Source organism: Perna viridis, chromosome 8 (genome assembly GCF_037379345.1).
Source record: "Perna viridis isolate PV_CMFRI_1.1 ecotype Kerala chromosome 8, ASM3737934v1, whole genome shotgun sequence".
Classification (NCBI taxonomy): Eukaryota; Metazoa; Mollusca; class Bivalvia; order Mytilida; family Mytilidae; genus Perna; species Perna viridis.
In genome coordinates, this window is record NC_142452.1 from 5,977,542 (window position 1) to 5,999,818 (window position 22,277).

General features: G+C 33.1%; 1 protein-coding gene across 8 annotated transcripts; it reads right to left on the reverse strand.

Annotated features, from left to right (window-relative positions):
* Positions 1-1,692: 1,692 nt before the first annotated feature.
* Positions 1,693-21,477, reverse strand: LOC148609090 (sulfotransferase 1B1-like). Of its 8 annotated transcripts, none has more exons than XM_088596505.1 (8): positions 21,409-21,476; positions 18,437-19,512; positions 17,400-17,486; positions 16,383-16,598; positions 15,644-15,967; positions 14,873-14,973; positions 10,849-11,014; positions 1,693-5,030 (listed from the first exon to the last, which is right to left on the reverse strand). In XM_088596505.1, the coding sequence occupies exons 4-8, from the start codon at positions 16,573-16,575 to the stop codon at positions 4,921-4,923; spliced, it is 894 nt and encodes a 297-aa protein (XP_088452631.1). In that variant the 5' UTR covers positions 16,576-16,598; positions 17,400-17,486; positions 18,437-19,512; positions 21,409-21,476; the 3' UTR covers positions 1,693-4,920. The 8 variants fall into 8 exon arrangements, with proteins under 8 accessions (XP_088452631.1, XP_088452630.1, XP_088452636.1 ...); XM_088596504.1 differs by lacking the exon at positions 21,409-21,476 and adding an exon at positions 20,453-20,587; XM_088596510.1 differs by lacking the exon at positions 18,437-19,512 and having other exon boundaries at positions 21,409-21,455.
* Between the last annotated feature and the right edge of the window lie 800 nt (positions 21,478-22,277).

Sequence of the window (22,277 nt, forward strand, 5' to 3'; positions counted from 1 at the left end):
TAATCAAAAATGACGTGTGCAGGTATCTCATTTACTTGTTTAGAAGGTCATGCCGGGACATCACGGTTATTTGTATAGGTATATAGTGTCTTTATACCGTAGAAATTTCGACCTATTTAAAGTAGAACACCTACAACATTTAATAGCTAACACGTGATCTAGCTGCCTGAAGAAAGACAACGCAGAAAGTATATGTATATATATAATGTGCAACCGCAAACTCGCATCGATTCTAGAGTTTAGGAGTAGTTTGGACTTAATTATATATATGTATGCACCCTTGTATTAACATACCATGTTGAACCTCGCCGTGCATGCCATGTATCTTCATAGTAATGTACAAGCAAGTAAGATGGTAGAGTTGCCTCACCCCATTAGACTTCTTATATGTATTATATACGTGTGTGGCTGTGTTTGTATACTGTTACAGATTCTCTATTGTCTTACTCGATACCATCAGAGGTTGTTATATTTACATCATGTGATAATATTTGCGCTCCGCTCTAGATTTACTTACGAGGAAGTATGACTCGGTTAACGAAAGCTATATTTTTATAGCCTAGTTGGCTGAGTGGTCTAGAGCGTTGGACTTAGTGCAAATCCCCAAAATTAAGATAACACGTCATCTATAAGCGGAAACTGAGATTAAAGGATCTAGCTAAACGATATTATTTCTTTCGGATCAGATCAGCAATAAAGTCAGCCTCATAGGAGTGAGGAATAGGTCAGCAAGTAGAGGAGCACAATTTGTTTACATTGGAATGCCGACCGTTTGTTGAAATCACACTGCACAAATATGTTGTCGATTACAAATTCCAGAATTTTGTAAACATCTTTAGTTATTTCACACCTGATGCATATCTTGATTTTGAGGCTGAAGTGCTTGGTTTTTAAGAAGATGATAGGAAATAATTTCTGATCGGGGATTTAAATTTACAGAACAAATGTTTTAAATGACTTTCAAGTTTGAGATGAAGCTCTTTTTATAATATTGAAACATCATGATTCTTATTTACAGGAATCTTAACAAGCGCTTGACAAGTTACGATTATTGAAAATTCCTGTAGACAGATAAAATGCAGACACAAGTCATCCTTATTCATATGAACATAAACTATTATTAGATATTTCGGTTTATTTTAAAGATTATGATGTATAAAATATTTTCCCTGATACAAATTACGAACATTTTACTAGTGGTATGGTAAATAGAAATATTTAAATAGTCAAGATACAGTTTTTAATATCATGGAAATTTAAAAAAAATCACCATGAATTGATAATACTATCAATGAATATTTGAAGAGTACAATTCACTCGATGATTGATTTATGTTTATATTTATGTATTAAAATTCACTCGATAATTAATATATGTTTATATTTATGTATTAAAAATAACATAACAGGTAACATATTTAAAGTCATATATAACATGTATGCTAACAGTATGTGGCGTGTTAAATGTCGAGTTTTATTACTCTGAAATAAGAGTTAGACAGGAGAGATGTATCTACTTTTCTCCCTACTATATTTTATAAGACGTAATAGGAATTTTTGTAAAAATGGTTCTGTTGCTGCAAGCGGACGACAAAATTTTTCTATCAGAAAGTGAGAATAAGTTACAATAACTTTTGTCTGTATTTGAAATGTACAGTGAGTGATGGAAGTTATTTAGTAAACGAAATCAAGACAAGAAAAAAATGTGCGTTTAATGTACTGGGTGAACAGGTTAATGTTCCAGATTCTTATTCCTATTTAGGTTTATATTTCAACTATAACGGAACAATTACATTGGCAAAAAATACGAATAGTTGAATAAGCAACACGAGCTATATATGCATTGCTTCAGAAAACGATAGGATTGTGTCACAGTTCATTGTCAATTTAAGCTATTTGACTCACTGATCAAATGTTAGTATTTGATTCGAAGTGTGGGACTTTGGAGATAAAATTGTTATAGAAAGGGTGTACTTATATGATCTAAGACGTTTGATAAATAGAAAGAGTAATTAAGGGAACCAAGGTTATAGCGGCAATCAAAAGAATGTAATCCAGGGACAAAGACCAGACATGCAAAACAGACGTACACAACAAAGAACATAAAGTAACTAAAATCATACATACAAAGTAACAAAAGTAAATGAGCAACTCGGACTCCACTAAAAACTGGGAGCATGGTCCAGGTGCACCGGTAAGGTAAGCGTCCTCTGCTTTTCTAGAAACACCCGCCGAATTGCTCATAAAAAGTCAAGTCCGGGGTAGACAAACGAGGAAAGGAAAACTATGACCCGTTGAATAAATCAGTTTTCATGGTGCAGATGGATACACCATAACGATCCATGAGTTCATGATGACGACCATTAAACTTCTGTAGTGATGACTTCAACCTTGTAGCAACATAACCCTGTTCCAGAAGCCTATTTGTTAGAGTTCTAGCGCAATACAAAAAGTCTGCGTAGTTTTGGCAAGCTCTGGCATAACGTATGAGTTGTGATATGAATACTCCATACGCAGGAGCCGAAGGGATGTTGCCACAAATGAAAGGAAAGTTGACAATTCTGAATGAAAAGTTTGTAATAATTTTTAATCGACAACATATTTGTCCAGTGTGGTGGACGCGTTTTTCAGCAAATGGTCAGCATTTCAATGGGAACAAATTTTGCTCCTCTACATGATGACTTATTCTTTCACTCTTATGAAGCTGACTTTATACTGATCTGATCCGAAAGACAGAACAACGTTTGGCTCGATAATTTATTCTCAGTTTCCGCTATATAGATGACGTATTATCGTTAAACAATAATAGTTTCGGGGATCTGATACATTGCATCTACCTCAAACAGCTTGAGAAAAAGAATACTACAGACATTGTGCAATATGTTTTTTTCTCTTGTGATCACCAACATATTAAATCGTTACGTTGAACATCAACTTTTGAAGAAGAAATAAATAACCCTTATTGATCCATATAAACATTTTTACAATATCTATGCATAAAACCATTTAAATAGAAAATCAAACAGCACAGCAACATTTAAAGTACTTACGCAGTGACCTGCGTGCTTTGGTAAGTGAATAGAACATTTAAAAAAACAATATCTACTATACACGAAAAATGTGTGGTGTCGTACCTACAGACAAAGCCCATAACAACATGGTATTTGTCTGCAAAACTTTTAACTTCTAAACTCAGAGCTGTCCATGAGGCATGAGGATATCCCGTACTACCACGACACTAGTTATTCCCTTTGTGGTATTAATTCAATGTGGATCCTGAAAAATTCGAAGGATCTTCTAGAAACCCTTAGTTCGAAATCATTATCAGAATACAATAGCATTAACACCTATGATTTTTCAGTTATTGTACTTCTATTCCCAATAAAAAAAGGCATAGTTTAGCCAGATCATTTGATCTTACTTTCCGCTATATAGATGATGTATTATTGTTAAACAATCCCATTTCCGGAAATTTGATACATCACATCTACCTCAAAAAACTCGAGATAAAAGATTCTACAGACACTGTGAAGTCAGTTCCATATCTTGACCTACACTTAGAGATGTGGTAAAGAAAATATATTGACCAAATTTTACGACAAACGTGATGACTTTTCATTCCGTATTGTGAACTTTTCTTTCATCTGTGGCAGCATCCCTCCAGAACGTGCGTACGGAGTTTCCATTTTACAACTTATACATTATGCCAGATCTTGCAGTAACTTTGCGGATTTTTCGTACCTCGCTAGATTTCTTCCATTTAGGCTTCTGGAACAGGGTTATGTTGCTACAAGATTGAAGTCATCAGTACAGATGTTTTATGGTCATCATCATGAACTCTTGAATAGTTAAAGTCTAGCCATCTGCAACATAAGAACCGATTTGCTCAACTTGTCATAGTTTTCTTTTCCTCGGCCTGTAATTCTAGAAAAGCACAGGACGCTTACACTACCGGTGCACCTTGTCCATGCTCCCATGTTTTAGTGGAGTCCGAGTTGCTCATTTCATTTCGTCGCTTTGTACGTATTATGTTGGTTATTTTATTTTTCGTGAAGTGTGTGTCTTTTTTCCTGTTTGTTTTTTTCTTTTTTTCGCTAACATCTGTTCCGCTAGAGTCTCAGTTCCCTCGATTACTCGTATGTAATTAAATTTATTTTATCATTATTTCTAAATCTTACTTGGTATCTGAGTAACACCATTCTGTATATTGGAAACATATGTATAATGCTCCAGTGTTCGATCTTTTACAACTTTTACAATAACTTAGGTTATAATACTAGGTTTTGTATTATAGAAGGTACATGTATTACGCAGTCACTGTTCGATCAGGATGTGTCCAAGGAATTTCCATATCGTGATTCCTAGTTTATATATCCACAGTTTTGCTTGAGTCTGTACTGCTCATTTACATTTTGTATTTGCTTCTTATTACTTACATTCTAATCAACTTTGCAAACATATCTATCTTTACCTACTTTGAGACATTGACAGAAGAGGAAAACTTACAATAAACTACCGATATAAGAACTAGAGAATAGCTTTATAATCCGTATTGTCCTTGTTTCATGTCCATCTGTCCTTTGCAAAAATGTCGTAAAGTATAATTTTATGTAAGAATACAACATTGTTGTTTTTACTACTTAGTTTGTTTAAGTAGTGTACAGATAAGTCATCACTTCAGAGATGCTCTGTGCCATTCACGCTAAAAAAATCGACTGTTCTTTAACTTTTGTTGCCCTAAACAATACCGTGAAAGTTTTTCTTTTGTGGCGCTCAAACTATACAAAACTGTTAAAGGATATGTAAAAGTACAAACCGGGGAAAATAATTTAATGCTCCATGCAAGATTATTTTGTCTGGGATATAGTAGATACAGATAACTCGTGATCTATAATGAAATAGCTATGCCTAATTTTTTAAGTCACTCGAAGGTTATTCGGTACCCACAATCTTTCATTTTCTCACGGACCAACGAATCGAACTTCTCGTTTTGAGCAACTGTAAAATAATTTTTCCAATCTCCTATCTGACCTGAAAACAAAATAAATGGTATCAAATTTTGAAGAAAAGAAACTTTAATCAATGCAAAAGTTACTAAGATGACCGAGTGTCTTCCAGAACTTTCCTGGAAACATATGCATTTAGGTCTATATCATGTGCGTCAAAACCCGGTAGAGTTTTTTTTAAAGCAGATTTATTTTATCCATATAATTAACCTGATACTTTTTTATCTCATTTTTTGTTCACTTTTTGAATTTGAATTTCTCATTCCGTACGTAGATTTTAGTGAATGTTATTTTTAATGGGCTTATCAAATATCATTATAGATAATGCTCTTTTGTCAATGTACATGACTGAGTTTTCTTATCGTTTTATTATAAAGTGTATTTAATGTGATTTTTACAAGTAGATTCAAATTGTCGAAAAAAGTAACTGTGCAAAGAATAACATCGCAAAGAAAAGGCACAACAGAAATATTGGCTTTTTTCTATCAAATAGATTCTCGGTTTCGTCCGCCATTATTGATGTTTATGACATCACAAGCACTGAGACATGATAAAATAAGTCCTGTCAAACTTCCGCCAATATTAAATGCGTATAAAGACCAAGAAATTAGTTGAACAACATACGACCGATGTTGCCGAAATATACAAGCTGTTGTTACCGTGGAAATATTTTTTTATTTTTCTTCTTTTTTTTTTTTTTATTTTTTTTTTATTTTTATTTATTTTTTTTCCCTTTTTTAAACAATTTGTTGCTATTATATATCTTTATTGATATTTTTGTATTCATGGAATTTAAAATAAAAAGCACATCTTTTAATATGAAATAAATCCTAAATTAAAGAAACGAACAATGCCAGTTGAGTGAACTTTTAGAACGGGTTGCTGCTAAGAAGCCATGTTTTTGTTCACCTACATGTCGGAATTAGTTTGTGAATTAGACTTTTGCCTTACGGCTTATTTCACCGTGACGAACACCAGATAATTCCCTGCTTTGATCTGCCGAAAATTTTCCTGTAAAATGTTATTGGGGGTCGAGCGGTAGGGATAAACTATTTTGAAAACAAATTTGCATTGTTAACAATAAACAAACTATTTATTAGGGAAAACTACATGTAAATTGACAATAAATAGTGCATTCCGTGAGGCTAATTTAATGATATACTTTACCAGCGGATTTAAATATACATGTTTTATACTTATAATATTGCTTATTATATGAAATAAAATTGCTTTTATAGAAAAATAGTAAACTTCCATTCATATCTATATTTCCTCATTTCATGAAATATTAGAATAATAACAATTGATAAGAATAACACAATATAATACCAGTAAGTTTAGAAGTTATCTTAGGGAAAAGAAAAACATACATTTTTTTAAAAACAATCTGTGGGTAAACACAAAGAATAGGATGAATATGGAATCTGTGAACAAGGCTAAAACAAATTTAGTTTTATGCCTACCGTAACTGAAGACGTATCATGAGTATTGTTGTGGCACCTGCCCATATTCTACCACACATTTAACAACATAGATCTAAAATAGTTCTATGAATTGTAATTTCTTCATTGTCAACAAAGTCATGTTCTGGCACACAGAGTAGAATTTGATGAAAGGTTTCATGGTCGTATTTGGATAGTTCACAAAACAAAGTTTTCAATCATAAAATTTCACAGAAGCTCTCGAATATTAATTGTGTACGAACAACGACAGGATGCATGCACAAACATATCATCAAATAAGCACATTTTATTTCATTTTCTCATTCCCCATACTCAGTTAAAATCCCGACTTAAAAACATTATACATCGTTATTTTTCAAAAAGGATGGTACACCTAGATAAAAACATAGAGTTCTTGGAAGAGATTCCTGATACTTTGTAAGAAATAATTCCAAATCATCTTCCAAATATACAGAAGAAGATGTTTACAAATGCTGGAATTTTAAATCGACAACATATTTGTCCAGTATGGTGGACGCGTTTTTCAACAAACGGTATTCCAATGTGAACAAATTGTGCTCCTCTACTTGATGACATTTTCCTTCACTCTTATGAGGCTGACTTTACATCTGATCTGATCCGAAAGAAAGAATATCGTTTAGCTAGATACCTTTATCTCAGTTTCCGCTATATAGATGACGAATTGTCTTTAAACAATTCTAATTACGGGGATTTGATACATCGCATCTACCCAAAAGAACTTGAGATAAATGATACTACAAACATTGTGAAGTCAGCCTCATATCTTGACCTACACTCAGAAATCGACGGTAAAGGAAAACTATTGACCACACTTTACGACAAACGTAATGACTTTTCATTCAGAATTGTCAGCTTTCCTTTCATCTGTGCAACATCTCTTCAGTATCTGCATATAGAGTATTCATATCACAACTCATACGTTATGCTAAAGCTTGCATATAATTTAGGCTGACTTTTTGTATCGCAATAGAATTATCACAAATAGGCTTCCGGAACAGGGTTATGTTGCTACAAGATTGACGTCATCACAATAAAATTTTTATGGTCGTCATCATGAATTCGTGAATCGTTATGGTCTATCCATCAGCGCTATGAAAACTGATTTGTTAAACGTGCCATAGTTTTCATTTCCTCTATCGACTACCCCGGACTTGACGTTTTATGAGCAACTCGGCAGGTGTTTCTAGAAAAGCATTGGGCGCTTACCCTACCGGTGCACCTGGTCCATGCTCCCAGTTTTCAGTGGAGTCCGAGTTGCTCATTTACATTTTTTTTTACGATATTAGTATGATTTTAGTTACTTTATGTTCTTTGTTGTGTTTGTCTGTTTTCCATGTCTGGTCTTTGTCACTGGATTACATTCTTTTGATTACCGCTATACCCTTGGTTCCCTTGATTACTCTTACACTGATTTTAATATTATTGATAATAATATAAATCAAAATTGCTTTTTCAAAAAATAGTAGACTTATAATAAATTTTAGTATCTAATTTTTGACAGAGCAAGCATTAAAATGTGCAACTAAATATTTGTATTTATCTTTTACTTAAAATGATATATGTTTCCTGTAAAGTAATTATGTAACTTATTTTTCATAACTGTGGTTTTACAAAAATTGTTCATGTGTGTTAGAATTATAATGTAAATCTAAGGGGCAATTAGCATCTATCAAGATTTTATGCAAGGAAAATTTCCGATCTTAGAGTGAACTCCGGGTCTGCATAATCCTGGCCAGAAAAACAAGATGTAGTGAGATGTGATATTTCGATCCCTTCTACGATGTATTTGAGGAAGATGTCTTTTACTTGTACGCGAAGTTTGAACAACATTCTAAATGACACACACACACACACACATATATATATACTTAGTACACGATGTATGGTAGTACGGGACAGTTCATCTAGGTGTAATAATTCAATAACTGTTTTTCTTTCTATTTTATCTTTTTTTTTAATTTCTTCATTTAACCTATGTTTTATTTTATATTTTTAAACTATAATCTGAAAATTACTTTTCTGTAGAGCACTTTTAAAATACTGAGTACCAGACTCGTAAGAGTAGTCAAGGACGTTATTTACCATAAGTATTAGTTTTTTATATATACGTCTCAGAATGTGACGACTCTATTCGCTACACTGCTCCATCGGATCATATTGATACAGGGAAGATATGTGAACGTATAGAAGGGTCTGAAAAATTGTTTATTGAATTATTACAATAAACAATTTGCTTTGAACCGTAAAACAGGAAAAAAGTATATTAATATAATGAAGTATAAAAAAGTTATATTAAGATTTATGACTTAAGTTAAACAAAACAAATAAAATAAAATAATAAAAAGAAGAATAACAATAATAAATTACAGAATAATTTATTACACTAAAAAGAAATAGCTTTGAATCGTTAAGCAAGAAAAGGAGTAGATCAGATAAAAAATATTCTAATGGTATACCCTGAAGTAGGACATCGGGGCAATAAACACAGGAGGAAATGGGGAAGGAGGGCTACCAATTTACTTTGCCGTATGACACGACTGATAGGTAAAACTATACACAGGAAATAAGGGCAATAAACACAGGAAAAGGTGGTAATAATTACCCTTCAGGTATGACACCCGGCATGCGACCAAAGTGTGGGAAAGAATTAAGAATTTTGTGCAGAAAATATTCTAAATAATTTTATCATCAATAAAAAGTATTGCAACGTTAAATGTTAAATAAAAACAAACAAAAAAAAACAAAGGATTTCCATATCACCATATCAACCATATTACATTTTTAAAATGTCGACAGTCTGAATTCATTATTACATTTAAGAATAATATTAAAAGCATAATACATATTTCGAATAAATTTTGCACATAGTGGGCTACATTCTATTAACATTTTAATTAACCTGTTTTCGCGAAAAAACATACCTTTGTTGATATTAATCAAAAAGCTCATGGCGGATAAAAATACTCCGGAAAAAAATAATGCGATTCAATATTTCGCGGATTTATTTTTTTTAAACCTTACGAAAGTCAACGATGATACGTTAATACCAGAAAAGTTTTAAATTATGATTGATTACGATTGTTTTACCAACCATTTCTTATACAGTCAAAACTTCTTCCTTGGGTCAGGGATGATAAAAAAAACTTTTTACGTGAAACAACCGTCTACCTTCCACCACATATTGCAATTGACTTAATCAGTGTATGTTGGGTCACTTTGAATTTTGACATTGCTGTTATTAGACATACACAACACCCACAATCGAATACAATGCCCCCTAGACCAATCACGTGACCTCCGTAGTAATAGGTTCTGATATTATGGTTGTTGCCAATTTTAGGCTCACTATTAATATTTGAGACGTTGAGATGTTAGAGGTGTTTTTTATTAATCAGTATGGAGTTCTAAATCTATAGGCAAAATTTGAAAAAAAAACTTACACTTTGAATTCAAATGCACATTTATGGTATTTTTGTGGTATTCTTATTTTTATTCTTATTCTTATGGCATTTTTTTTTCTGGTGATTAATTAATTATATTTTTTGCAGAGAATCAAAATGCGTCGTTAACATGTTTTGAAACGTTAAGATTAAAATAAAATAAAACTGTTCCTGATACACAAAATACACAAGAAAAAAAACTACGACCTGGTCTCATATGTCATTGCAAAGCACAATGTCTGCACGTGTAGAGAATGAATTGTTGATAACTAAATCAAACGATAAGATGTTTTAAAGAGAAATCAAAGAAACCAAGATTCGAGCAGAAATTAAACGCACATAATCCAAGCTTAAAGACTACAGAGGAAAAACTAACACAAGAAGATGAAATATCCAAAATAACACATACAAAAAACAAAAGTAAAAGAGCATCTCGAACTCCACCAAAAATTGTTAGTATGGAACAGGTGCGACATTAAGGTAAACTTCATGCCCTTTTTTTCAGAAACAACTGCCAAGTTGCCCTTAAAAAGTAAGAAAGAGGAAAGTAACAAATCATTTTTCGTGGTGTAGATGGATACACCGTAACGATTTACGAGATCGTGATGACGAGCAAAAAGACTTTGATCTAGTAGCAAAAATAATCAAGGTAACGGCAATCAAACAAATGCAATGCATGGACAAGGATCAAACATGAAAAACAGACACTCACAACAAAGAACATAAAATAACCAAAATAATACATACAAAGCAACAAATGTATAGACAACTCCATTAAAAGCCCTGTTCCTGAAAACCGATTGACAGTTCGTACAAAGTATATAAATATTAAAGACAAATTTCGTTTACATGATGTGTAATTGCCAACAAATTTTAATTGTATAATGGACATCTTTATCTAATTTAAGACTATCTATACCTTTTCTGTATATAAAGCCTTTTCCTTCTTTTTGGAGTGTTGTAATATCGAATTTACTTTTCTGCATTTTTTCAAAAGAGGTAGCTTGGCTTATCTTCTTTATCATTTCTTCACTAGTTTCAACACTTACGAATTCCGCCAGTTTATATATTTCTTTTTCCGGTTCCTGAAACAGTAATATCGCATTAATAACTAACTAGTAAGAACCTTTGTTAAGATGTCAAAACTCCATCGCGTTCAATGTCTATTGGTATTTTTATAGGCGAGGAAGAATGCAGTTCTGGTAGCTGATTGACTACGTCGGTGCGTCACACTTTGGGTAGTAACTTTGTATAATTTGCAAGTATATTATGAAGCACCTCCTATTTAAAACATTTTTGACAATTTTTCTAGCTTGTTGAACATTTATTGTCACTTTATTTCAAGGATGGTACCAACATGTTGTAATATGTAGCCCAACTTCTATTCAATTCAAGTGCTTATGTATACAATTCAAATGGAGACCTCAAATTATGAAAGATATTTGACAATGCGTATTTGTTATAGTTTTCATTTCCTCTTTCGACTACCCCGGACATTCTTTTGATTACCGCTATAAACTTGGTTCTTTTGATTACTTTTACATTTCATCTGTTTTGTGGAAACCTTTTTCGCTCACTGTATCGTTCAAACCGTGTCGAAACCTCAAACTTCAGATGCATATAACAGTATTGGACTTATCAACGAGTCATACAGTTAAACTGTAAATTAATTGGTATATCTAAATGTTTGATCATTTTCATACATAGCATAATGAGACATTTGGCTTTGATCACACAATCTTTTCGTTGCCCTGTGGAAACTCTCATTACAGATTTCCATTGAATTGACGAACCAATATGGATTATCTGTTTTGTTATGTCTAATTATCTCAATTATAGTGGAAATAAAACTCAAACTAAGATTAAACTCATTTCAATTTCATTACAATTATAATCAAAATTAATGTAATGTCTCAACAAACTGGGCCTTTTATTTATTAATTTATTCATTAAACTGAAAATCGAGTTAATAATATCATCCGAACCGTTTGTTCGGTTACGAAGAAATACGTATTGGTAGGATTATGGAAGGAGAGGAAACTTTAAAATGTTAATTATCGCCCATTATCTTTTAGCTTTATTTATTTTTTCTAAAAGATTTTTAAATATTTCTTATATTTGATTACATAACCAGATTAAAAGAAACAAACTAAAAGTATTTTGAATTTCAAATCTGAATTTTAATTTTTTGGCAAAATATTTGCAAAAGCTACAAATCATCTAAACGGTATAAAGGCAATGCATTTAAACATTATAAAGGCAATGGTGTAACACCATTCATGAAAAATTATTAACTTCGATAATATTTTAAACTTCGAATAATATTTCTCAGTTCTTCCATAGACGTACTCCCAAGACAGTTAAAGTGAGAAACCATTTGAAGTATAAAAAGTGGGGAAACTCTCCCAGATTCACGTGTTGTCTGGCAGGTGAGTATAGGCCAGAGCGTCAACATAGCAGCACTGCCCGAGTTCTTCGGTCAGATATCCCGAAGGCTGGGATCCGCTACCAACACCAGTTGACTCTACTAACCACTAACATCGACCGTGAGAGGCCTGTATGCTGTTCAAGGTCGTCAAAAACTTCCCAATCATTTAATACTATTACATTAACTGATGTTCAATAGCCGTTGACTATAGCTTATCTGAACTTATGACATAAACATGTAGTTCATATCTCGATTAATATGATCTGTCTATATTTTATGGATTTGAGCATGTTACAGTCATTCCCGCTCAAGATGCATTGCGCATTGTAAAAACGTTTTAAACTGGTGTTTTTGACAGGCGAAAAGTATATATGATCTGCACCTGAATGTGGTTATTTTAGTGGAGCGGAAATGGCTGATGATTTTCGTTTACAATAAAGTTACCGGAATCATTTAAAATAACAGTTATATTGATGGAGGAAAAGTACAATCATTAGCTGTGATGATCGTGAACTACTTGACCAACAACGAACAAAAACAAATGGACAAAACAAAAAGGTAGTAATTAGTTGCTTAATTTGGATATAGCATTCATGAATAATCAAGATTTCATGTCAATAACATTATTCTTCCTAATGTTTGGGGAATGGGGCGTTCGCTCGGTACAACTGTCCTTTGATCCGCGACTGAAGGCATTACCTAACACGTTATATGTTCAGAATCTTTAAATTGCATGGATATGTATATTCAGATATGATACTCATAACTTAAGGAGATTAGCGTGCTTATATTAAGCGCATTTTTTATTTAGTTACTCGTATGCGGACACTTAGCATTCAGAAAGATCGAGGTTTGAAAATTTTATTTGAATTATTTTCGGACAAACATGTAATGTAAGCAGCTAAGACTTTTGACTAACAAACGTGTACATGTCGTATTGATAGGAAAGTGTGTGAATGAAACAAAACTCTAAAGAGAACATAATGTCACAAAAATCAAATAACAAAACATAGAATAGTTTTTACTTTCAACATGTTGTTGAACGTTCACTTGATTTTAGGGAGAGCTAGCTAGTTGCGCGTTTACTTTGTCGTACTTCAAGTTATAATAGCGTGTTGTTTGTATATGCAGGAAAGTATAAATATCATAATTCAATTCCAATCTTATTGTTGAAATGTATTATAAACAATACTTTAGACACACATTTATTTTCAATACTATATCTCAATTTTCGAGATATGATGTGGGGCGATTGCCTTGCTATTGGACGTTTAAAAAGTGACATAATAAGTAAATTGACTTTTAGCGACATTTTAGCATTTTCATTAGGTTATTGAAAGGAACAAAATATCCCGTGCTTCATAAAACATGCATTCCACACAACATAGCTAATTAAGTACAAAATCTTTCAAAATATGACACTTATCCAAAACTTTGAAGTTTAAATAGATTATGTGTATATGAAACGCACTCAAGCCTGTATGCATTCGAACGACATTCGGGCTGGTAAATGATAATTCTGAACTATAACTAAATATCTGTGACTTAAACTATGCATTTTGCATTTACTTTCGCAGTGGCTAAGCCGGAAGGAGTCCGGGGTTTGCAAACCCCTTATTATTGGAAAAGTTTGCTAAATTTGTGTATAATTAGTACAAAACAATCTATTTATAGCCTTTTATCCCGCATTTTCTCCGGTCCACCCTCCTTTTTTTAATCACTGGAACCGCCCCTGCTGTCGCAATTATATGCTTATCTGAAGAACTACACAGAATATGAGATTTAATACTGTTGATCTCTAATAAAGCTGTGAAATAGATATAAATTGTGCCACTATTTTCTTCTGCACTAATTATAAATAATTTCCTCCGTCCTTCGCGGTCTGTCCCATATGAATCTGCTAGGGCGAGTTTCGTTGATGTACGTTCGTTTATGGCGAGTTCCGTCAAATTAGTAGAAATCTCTATCATAACTAAATGACACGCCTAAGTATGAATAAGTTTCTCTCTGTGTCAATATATACACCATTAAGTTTGAATATGTGATTTACTATTGTTTCCTTTTACTGAAAACTACATTTTTTTGTTTGACTCGTGTTCACTTTATATTTCCAGCGCTCACAGTATCGTTCAAACTATGTCAAGCTTTTTGCATATCATTTTATCCTAATAAAAGAAACTAAGTTGTGTCAACGGCTAAATGTATCGCCTTTATCTCTACATCTCCAATCTTCTCCTCGATTTTTTATTTTTTCTAATTTTTCTGCTGCCAAAATGAAAAAAGAGGGTGAAAGGGAACATCCTTCTCGTTTCCTCTTTTATATTGATATGAACTGAAGCCAAACAATCTTGTAATGAAATAAACTTTAGGGATCGCAATAACTATAGAAATAAGTGTTGCATTACCTACGTTATATCCGAACAATGCATATGTTTTAAACTATTTGGTTGTTTTTGCATGTTATTATCCAATTCTGGGGTGATTGCAACATGAAATCATTTTCTATCAAACCCACCTTTTTCAAATCTTCATAATAACATGTGTATATCAGACCAGGGTAATCCTTTTCTGCCTGATATATTTCCGAAACAAAATCAAACCAAGATCCATAAGCCACTACAAATAAAGTGCAAAACATATACTTTTAATCATTGCATTACTTTTTACACAACATATGTCAATATTAAGCATATACTGTACTTCATGAGTACTGGACAATACTATGTCTCGTGTGGTACATGTATACATGTATTACATTACTCGACCTTCATGTATTACTACTGTAAACTGGGCAGCTGTAACCAGCATGCAGTAAGGAGGTCTTGGAAAATTCGATCAAATGTGGTACAACAGTCCTCATTTCAGTAGCTACACAAAATGTCTGATTAATGTATTGTTCTGTTGAAGATATATGTTAACTTAATATTGGTAACCATTCCTGGACAATTTCAATAGAATGACTTTTATACTTAACAAAAGAAAATAGGGGAAATTGGTCTATTTTAGCAAAGTTTACCTAGTCCTTTCATAAACATTTCCACATTTCACTCCAGTAGCATCTATCGTAACTACGCCATTCCGTGTTTCTTGATATTTTTTTATCTATTCAGCGCGGAAACATTTTTTTAGTGAACACATCTCACCATTTTTGTTAACCGTATTTTTTCGACATTTTCATTCAAAGATCAATTTATTTTTGTGAAGTAAACTGACAACGTCCATTCACAACTTTCTGGCATATCTATCTTAAGAACAATTTGTTTTTGTTTTTTTTTAAGTAGCTTACCTTGTCCATTCATAAATTTTTCGACATATTCATCCCAGGGGCAATCTATCTTCGTGAACAGGTCTTTAGCGTTGTGATGATAGTACGACACGCAAGCATCTTTAGGATTCCGAACAATATGGACAATTTTGGATTTCTTTTCTGTCAAACCCTTTGGTAGGTATTTAAATCTAAAATGTGTATTGAGCAGACGTGGTGAAGAGAGGGAGTCTAGTAAGGTTAAAGAGTCCACGGCTTCTAGCATCGTATAGGACTTGGCTTTTTCGTCAAACCTTGTCGTATTTCTTGTCAACATATGGAGTATCTCATACACCCAGTGTGTTCCTGTACAAGGATACAGAATAAAATCAGTACTTTCTTTCATTCATGTTTAACTAGGCAATGTCGGGATACGACCGATGTAATAGATTCTTGTTTAATTTGCTTATATTTCAATTATCTGATTTTTGAAAGTCCACCTATAACACTTAAAAACATTATTTAAACTAATAATGCATAATATCAATAACCAAAGACACTCATTTCAACAAAGGAGAGGTTCCTAAGTATACAAATCGACAACGAGGAAACAATAAGGCATAACATCACTATAAAGTTCACTAAATAGACAGGATAATTCTTATAAAATTGTTGATAACCATTGCAAACCATTAAATAACAACTTGTGATACCGAAAGAACGTTTAGGTTCTGCATTGTTGTTTCTTCAAGGTACAATACTAATAGTATTATTTACCTACCACATTTGGGCCATGCACATATGAAGATATCAGATTTCCTGCAGGAAAATGTCATGATATCAGTGACAGCATCGCTGATTCCTTTATGTCTAATAGGAAAGAACGTTGGAAATGGTAAACCATCCAAAACAGGAAATGGTATTGGCATGGCCTCCTTCCTTCTTCTACGTATATCTTCAATAGCACCATCCATTTCGATTTCTTTTTTCAAAATACCTGAATTATGGTTATAACAACGTTCACATGAACACAGAACAATTACAAAATAGCACAATTTGTGTTATTCACATGTATATAAGAAAACCAATAGTAGAACGAGCCCCCATCGGTCTTGTATATTTTACTTAAAGTCAACACAACAGACATCAACAACAAATATCTCATGATAACAAATTAGCAGAATCTGAACAAAATAGAATCTGAAAAAAATCAGCAAGTCAAACCCCTGATTCGAAGAATACCTGCGGTAAAGACCAGTTGAATTCTGACTTAATAGAAAATGTCACGCCTCCGTAACTAAATAAGAGGCAAAACGATATACTCCCTGTCCACGTGGTTTCAAATGAATGACAAATCGCTTAAATTACTATACTATCACTCCTGGTAGTTTGTCACGTATAAAAGATGATAAAACAGTATGTTGTTTTTGTTTTCAGTTACGTTTTAATTCATATTCCTCTTTTCAAAAATATGATTGGTTTATATCAGATCCTATCGATACCAGGCACACAGGAATTTTTTTTTCGAGTGATTGTTGATAAAGCATTTTCTATCGAGGCACATACTGTTATAAACTAAAAATGTCCTGACAGTCCATCGGGTATAGAAATGGCAGATGGAAGAAGTGAGCTCTGGTAAGTCAGAGAGAAAACTATTTTAAAGGTTTGGTTACTGTTATGGCGGTTTACCTGTAAACGACCAATTTAGCAATAACAATAACAAAATGATAACAACCAAGAACAAACAATTATAAAAATCAAAATGAGAGTGAAATAGATAGAGTGCCTAATTCAGTACCATTTCTCGTCACAATAGGAAATCCTCAACCAAGCACTGTCCATAGGAGAGGCAAACAAGAAGACTGAGTGAATATAGAGAGGAGAACTGTAAAAAAAAAGTAAACAATTCAAGTTTGATAAGTATAAATGTGTATGGTTTTATTAACGAGCACTCGATCCCACAGTTTGTTGAAACCATCATTAAATATTATGGTATGGGATTAAACCATACATCTCAGTAGATGCTTTTAATTATTTGATTTTATCACTAGATTATAGTTATTGTTAAAAATATAGAAGGAAAAAGGGGTTTTTGATAATCTTTAATTAAATAGCACTATAACAATAAAGTTGATAAAAGATAGCACTTTCCGTTAATCCGTTACGACCTTCATTTCGTTTATTAAAAAGCTAAGACAATATTGATTCTACCAAAACAATTCCCAAAAACTGTTCGCAACACAATTGCACGATATGAATGATATACACCCAATACTGTTTGATCCTGTTTGCAATCATATGTGGAATTTGTTGTAATATCTGATTAAGGAATTTCTTCACGTTCATGGCAATTTGGGATCTCATACGGACGATATTAAACATTAGTATGATTACACAGTCTCTTCTCACACACAGTCATACCCTTTGAATTGGGTCATGATTATTATTCCATTCATAAAATGCATTAGTCACGTGATCCTATGGTTAGACACACTGCATTTAAAAACATGCTGCATCTTTGAACAAGCATGAAGCAACAAAAAATAATGCTTTCCATCCGCTTCCACGCTTTCTTTGCATGCAAGACAGATAGGTAAGTAAAATTATTGGTATCAGTCAATAGACCTTTTCCATATTTTTTTTTAAATATAATTTCATGAAAATTTTTTGAAGAATTTAAAATGGGACTCATTTTTGGTGTTGTACATTATACATGCAAGGTTTTATAAACCAAGTTTAGCCACAGTGAGGATGTTTTCGTTAGAAATATTGGACATTGATTTTAAATTTCACTCAGTGAGATTTACTGTAAAATAAAAATATACGAGTACCTACATTTATTCTGTTTTCATGCAACCTCTGCGGTCGTATGTTGGTATAACGTGTAGTTGTCCATATACACTGTTTTCGTGCGACAATGTGAGTATTAGTTAGTTGATCTTTATATAATTTTATAGAAGGTTTCCAAGACACAAAGAAAGTTCGGTATTGATAGGTTTATGGTCCCAACGGCTTTAGAAATTAGGAGCCAAAGAGGCTAGAATAATCATTCATGGAATTTAACTGTATACATGTAACTCGAACAATGGTATCTCTGTAATACCATTCCACAAATATTCTATACCACAATGGTCAGAATTGGATTTTTTTTTTTTTTTTTGGCAAATGCCTTAAAAAGTTTCTTCGTTATATTTTTGATTTTTGATTTTTTAAAATCATAGTTCTCATGAAAATCCCTACCTGCATTTTTCCAGCAGATTGTTGATATCCTACAGTTTTTTGGGTTATAAGGGGCCAAAGGGACCACCCCCCCAAAAAAAAAATTGGCTTTTTTTGGTGCGATTTTGAATTTTTTTATAGTCCCAGCTTTTAAAAAGAGTCTGCGAGATGAGAGTTGATGGAATACATTGTGATCCTTGAATCCATCTTTTAGCAGACCTTTATACTAAAATTGAATATCAAATTATTGTGCAATATTGTGTCCAAATGAGTTGTTGTGTCCATAATGAATTGTAAGTCCGTATGTTTAGTGTGTCCATAACTAATATTGTGTCCAAATTCAAGTGATTAGCAGAACAGAGTTCAACTGGCTGTGGTCTCATCATGTTGCACTCGGCGAAGCTTTTTATTGTAAAGTATTAAAACTTAATGTTTGCTCTTTTTCTCGAGTTTGTAGATAGACAGATATGAATGAATCTCAATGTCTTCTTGTTCTCCTTTTATCAATATTTTGCATAGTTTCCCACGGTATCCGTAAGAATTAAAGTTATAATTCCAATTTGCGGAGTATTATTGAAAGTATAGCATATGTAGACTGAAAAGGCATCATTAATTTGGTGGGTTTTTCTTCACCATGAATCACTGTACCATTGGCAGTGTCTGAATTTCATGTGGACTGGTACTTACATTTCCTGAAATGAAGTGACCATGTTTTTGCAGTAACCGTCAGGTGGTTTACCTTTGATGTCTTCAACCTCTTGCAATAGCCTTTTAAAATTGCAACTTTTGGATGCAAAAGATGACGTACAGGAATATACAATACTCAGTATTGATTTATCTTTGAAATAACGGTAGTTTAGTTCATAACGTTTTTGTGATGGAAAATATTTTTTTTTTATATTTGAATAAATTTGCGAATATATAAATATAAATATTGACAAACACAGCACGTATAAGGTCAAATCTGGATTTTTTCCACTTGGATGACTTTTTAATACATACCTGAACTGGTCAGTCATTATTATAAACATATCTATGTATTGACTATGTAAATTATATGTTGCCTGCAATGTGTTTACTTGCCATGTTCGCCTTTGTTAATATTTTATATTGTCTACCTCTTGTAACACTATGTTACTGTCTAAGTGCATAATAAAACATGAAACTTGGTAATGGAAGAGTAATCAAGGAAACACATGCTATAACGGTAATCAAAAGAATGTGATCCAGGGACCAAGACCAGACATGGAAAACAGACATACACAACAAAGAACATATCGGAAATAAAATCATACATAAAAACTAACGAAAGCAAATGAGCAACTCGGACTCCACTAAAAACTGGGAGCATGAACCTGGTGTGCCGGTAGGGTAAGCGTCCTCTGCTTTTCTAGAAACACCCGCCGAGTTGCTCATAAAAAGTCAAGTCCGGGGTAGACAAACGAGGAAAGGGAAACTATGACCCGTTGAATAAATCAGTTTTCATGGTGCAGATGGATACACCATAACGATCACGAGTTCATGATGACGAACATAAAACTTCTGTAGTGATGATTTCAATCTTGTAGCAACATAACCCTGTTCCAGAAGCCTATTTGTTACAGTTCTAGCGCGATACAAAAAGTCACTTACCCAAATATTTGATATTCAGAAAAAAGACAGTAAGGAACGTTTGTATCAGGAGAGATCATTTAAAACTGTACCAAGCATGTGTAAATATAATCAATAGTGACGTGTGCAGGCATCTCATTTACTTGTTTAGAAGGTCATGCCGGGACATCACGGTTATGTGTACAGGTATACAGTGTCCTTATACAGTAGAAATTTCGACCTATTTAAAGTAGAACACCTAGACCATTTAATAGCTAACACGTGATCTAGCTGCCTGAAGAACGACAACGCAGAAAGTATATATATATATATATATATATATATATATATATATATATATAAAAGATTTCACATGTGTAGATAATATATTCATAAAACTAGTAGTAAGATAAGTAAACAATATAATAGTTCTATCGATTTCATCCTTTGTTATTAGAAGGGGAGTAACTAAACAACTTTAAATCTTAAAATTTGGAATATCCAATTCATCAAATCGTTCAAAAAGTAGAATCACTGACAACTGAAAACATGAACAGGTGACTTCATTTACAGACACCTTGCTATTCCCTTATAAAAGAGTAATCAAGGGAACCAAGGTTATAGCGGTAATCAAAAGAATGTAATCCAGGGACAAAGACCAGACATGTAAAACAGACATACACAACAAAGAACATAAAGTAACTAAAATCATACATACAAAGTAACAAAAGTAAATGAGCAACTCGGACTCCACTAAAAACTGGGAGCATGGACCAGGTGCACCGGTAGGGAAAGCGTCCTCTGCTTTTCTAGAAACACCCGCAGAGTTGCTTATAAAAAGTCAAGTCCGGGGTAGACAAACGAGGGAAGGAAAACTATGACCCGTTGAATAAATCAGTTCTCATGGTGCTGATGGATACACCATAAAGATCCTCATTTAAAAAGTATCAAAGGGTAAATCGCTTACTAGAAAGTTACTTAGAAATCAACTATATTACCTTGATTGCCTTTATCCATACACCCACACACACGTACATACACACACACATACACACTAAACGACAATGGATTAGATATGAGTAAGTGATTATCGTATTACACAATGGGATGAAACTATTTTGGTGGAGTGCACCTGACACACATACCTCATAAAATCAATTTACGATAAATACCATTCAAAAAACACTTTAAAAAACATCTGCTCTCCATAAAATGTTGTTGCAGTTAAAGCGTGGGGGAAATCTATACAAAATTATATATATTTTATTTTATATTTGAATAAATTTCCGAATATATAAATATAAATATTGACACACACAGCACGTATAAGGTCAAATCTGGGGTTTTTTCCACTTGGTTGACTTTTTAATACATACCTGAACTGGTCAGTCATTATTATAAACATATCTGTGTATTGAATATGTAAATTATATGTTGCCTGCAATGTGTTTATTTGCCATGTTCGCCTTTGTTAATGTTTTATATTGTCTACCTCTTGTAACACTATGTTACTGTCTAAGTGCATAATAAAACATGAAACTTGGTAATGGAAGAGTAATCAAGGAAACACATGCTATAACGGTAATCAAAAGAATGTGATCCAGGGACCAAGACCAGACATGGAAAACAGACATACACAACAAAGAACATATCGGAAATAAAATCATACATAAAAACTAACGAAAGCAAATGAGCAACTCGGACTCCACTAAAAACTGGGAGCATGAACCTGGTGTGCCGGTAGGGTAAGCGTCCTCTGCTTTTCTAGAAACACCCGCCGAGTTGCTCATAAAAAGTCAAGTCCGGGGTAGACAAACGAGGAAAGGGAAACTATGACCAGTTGAATAAATCAGTTTTCATGGTGCAG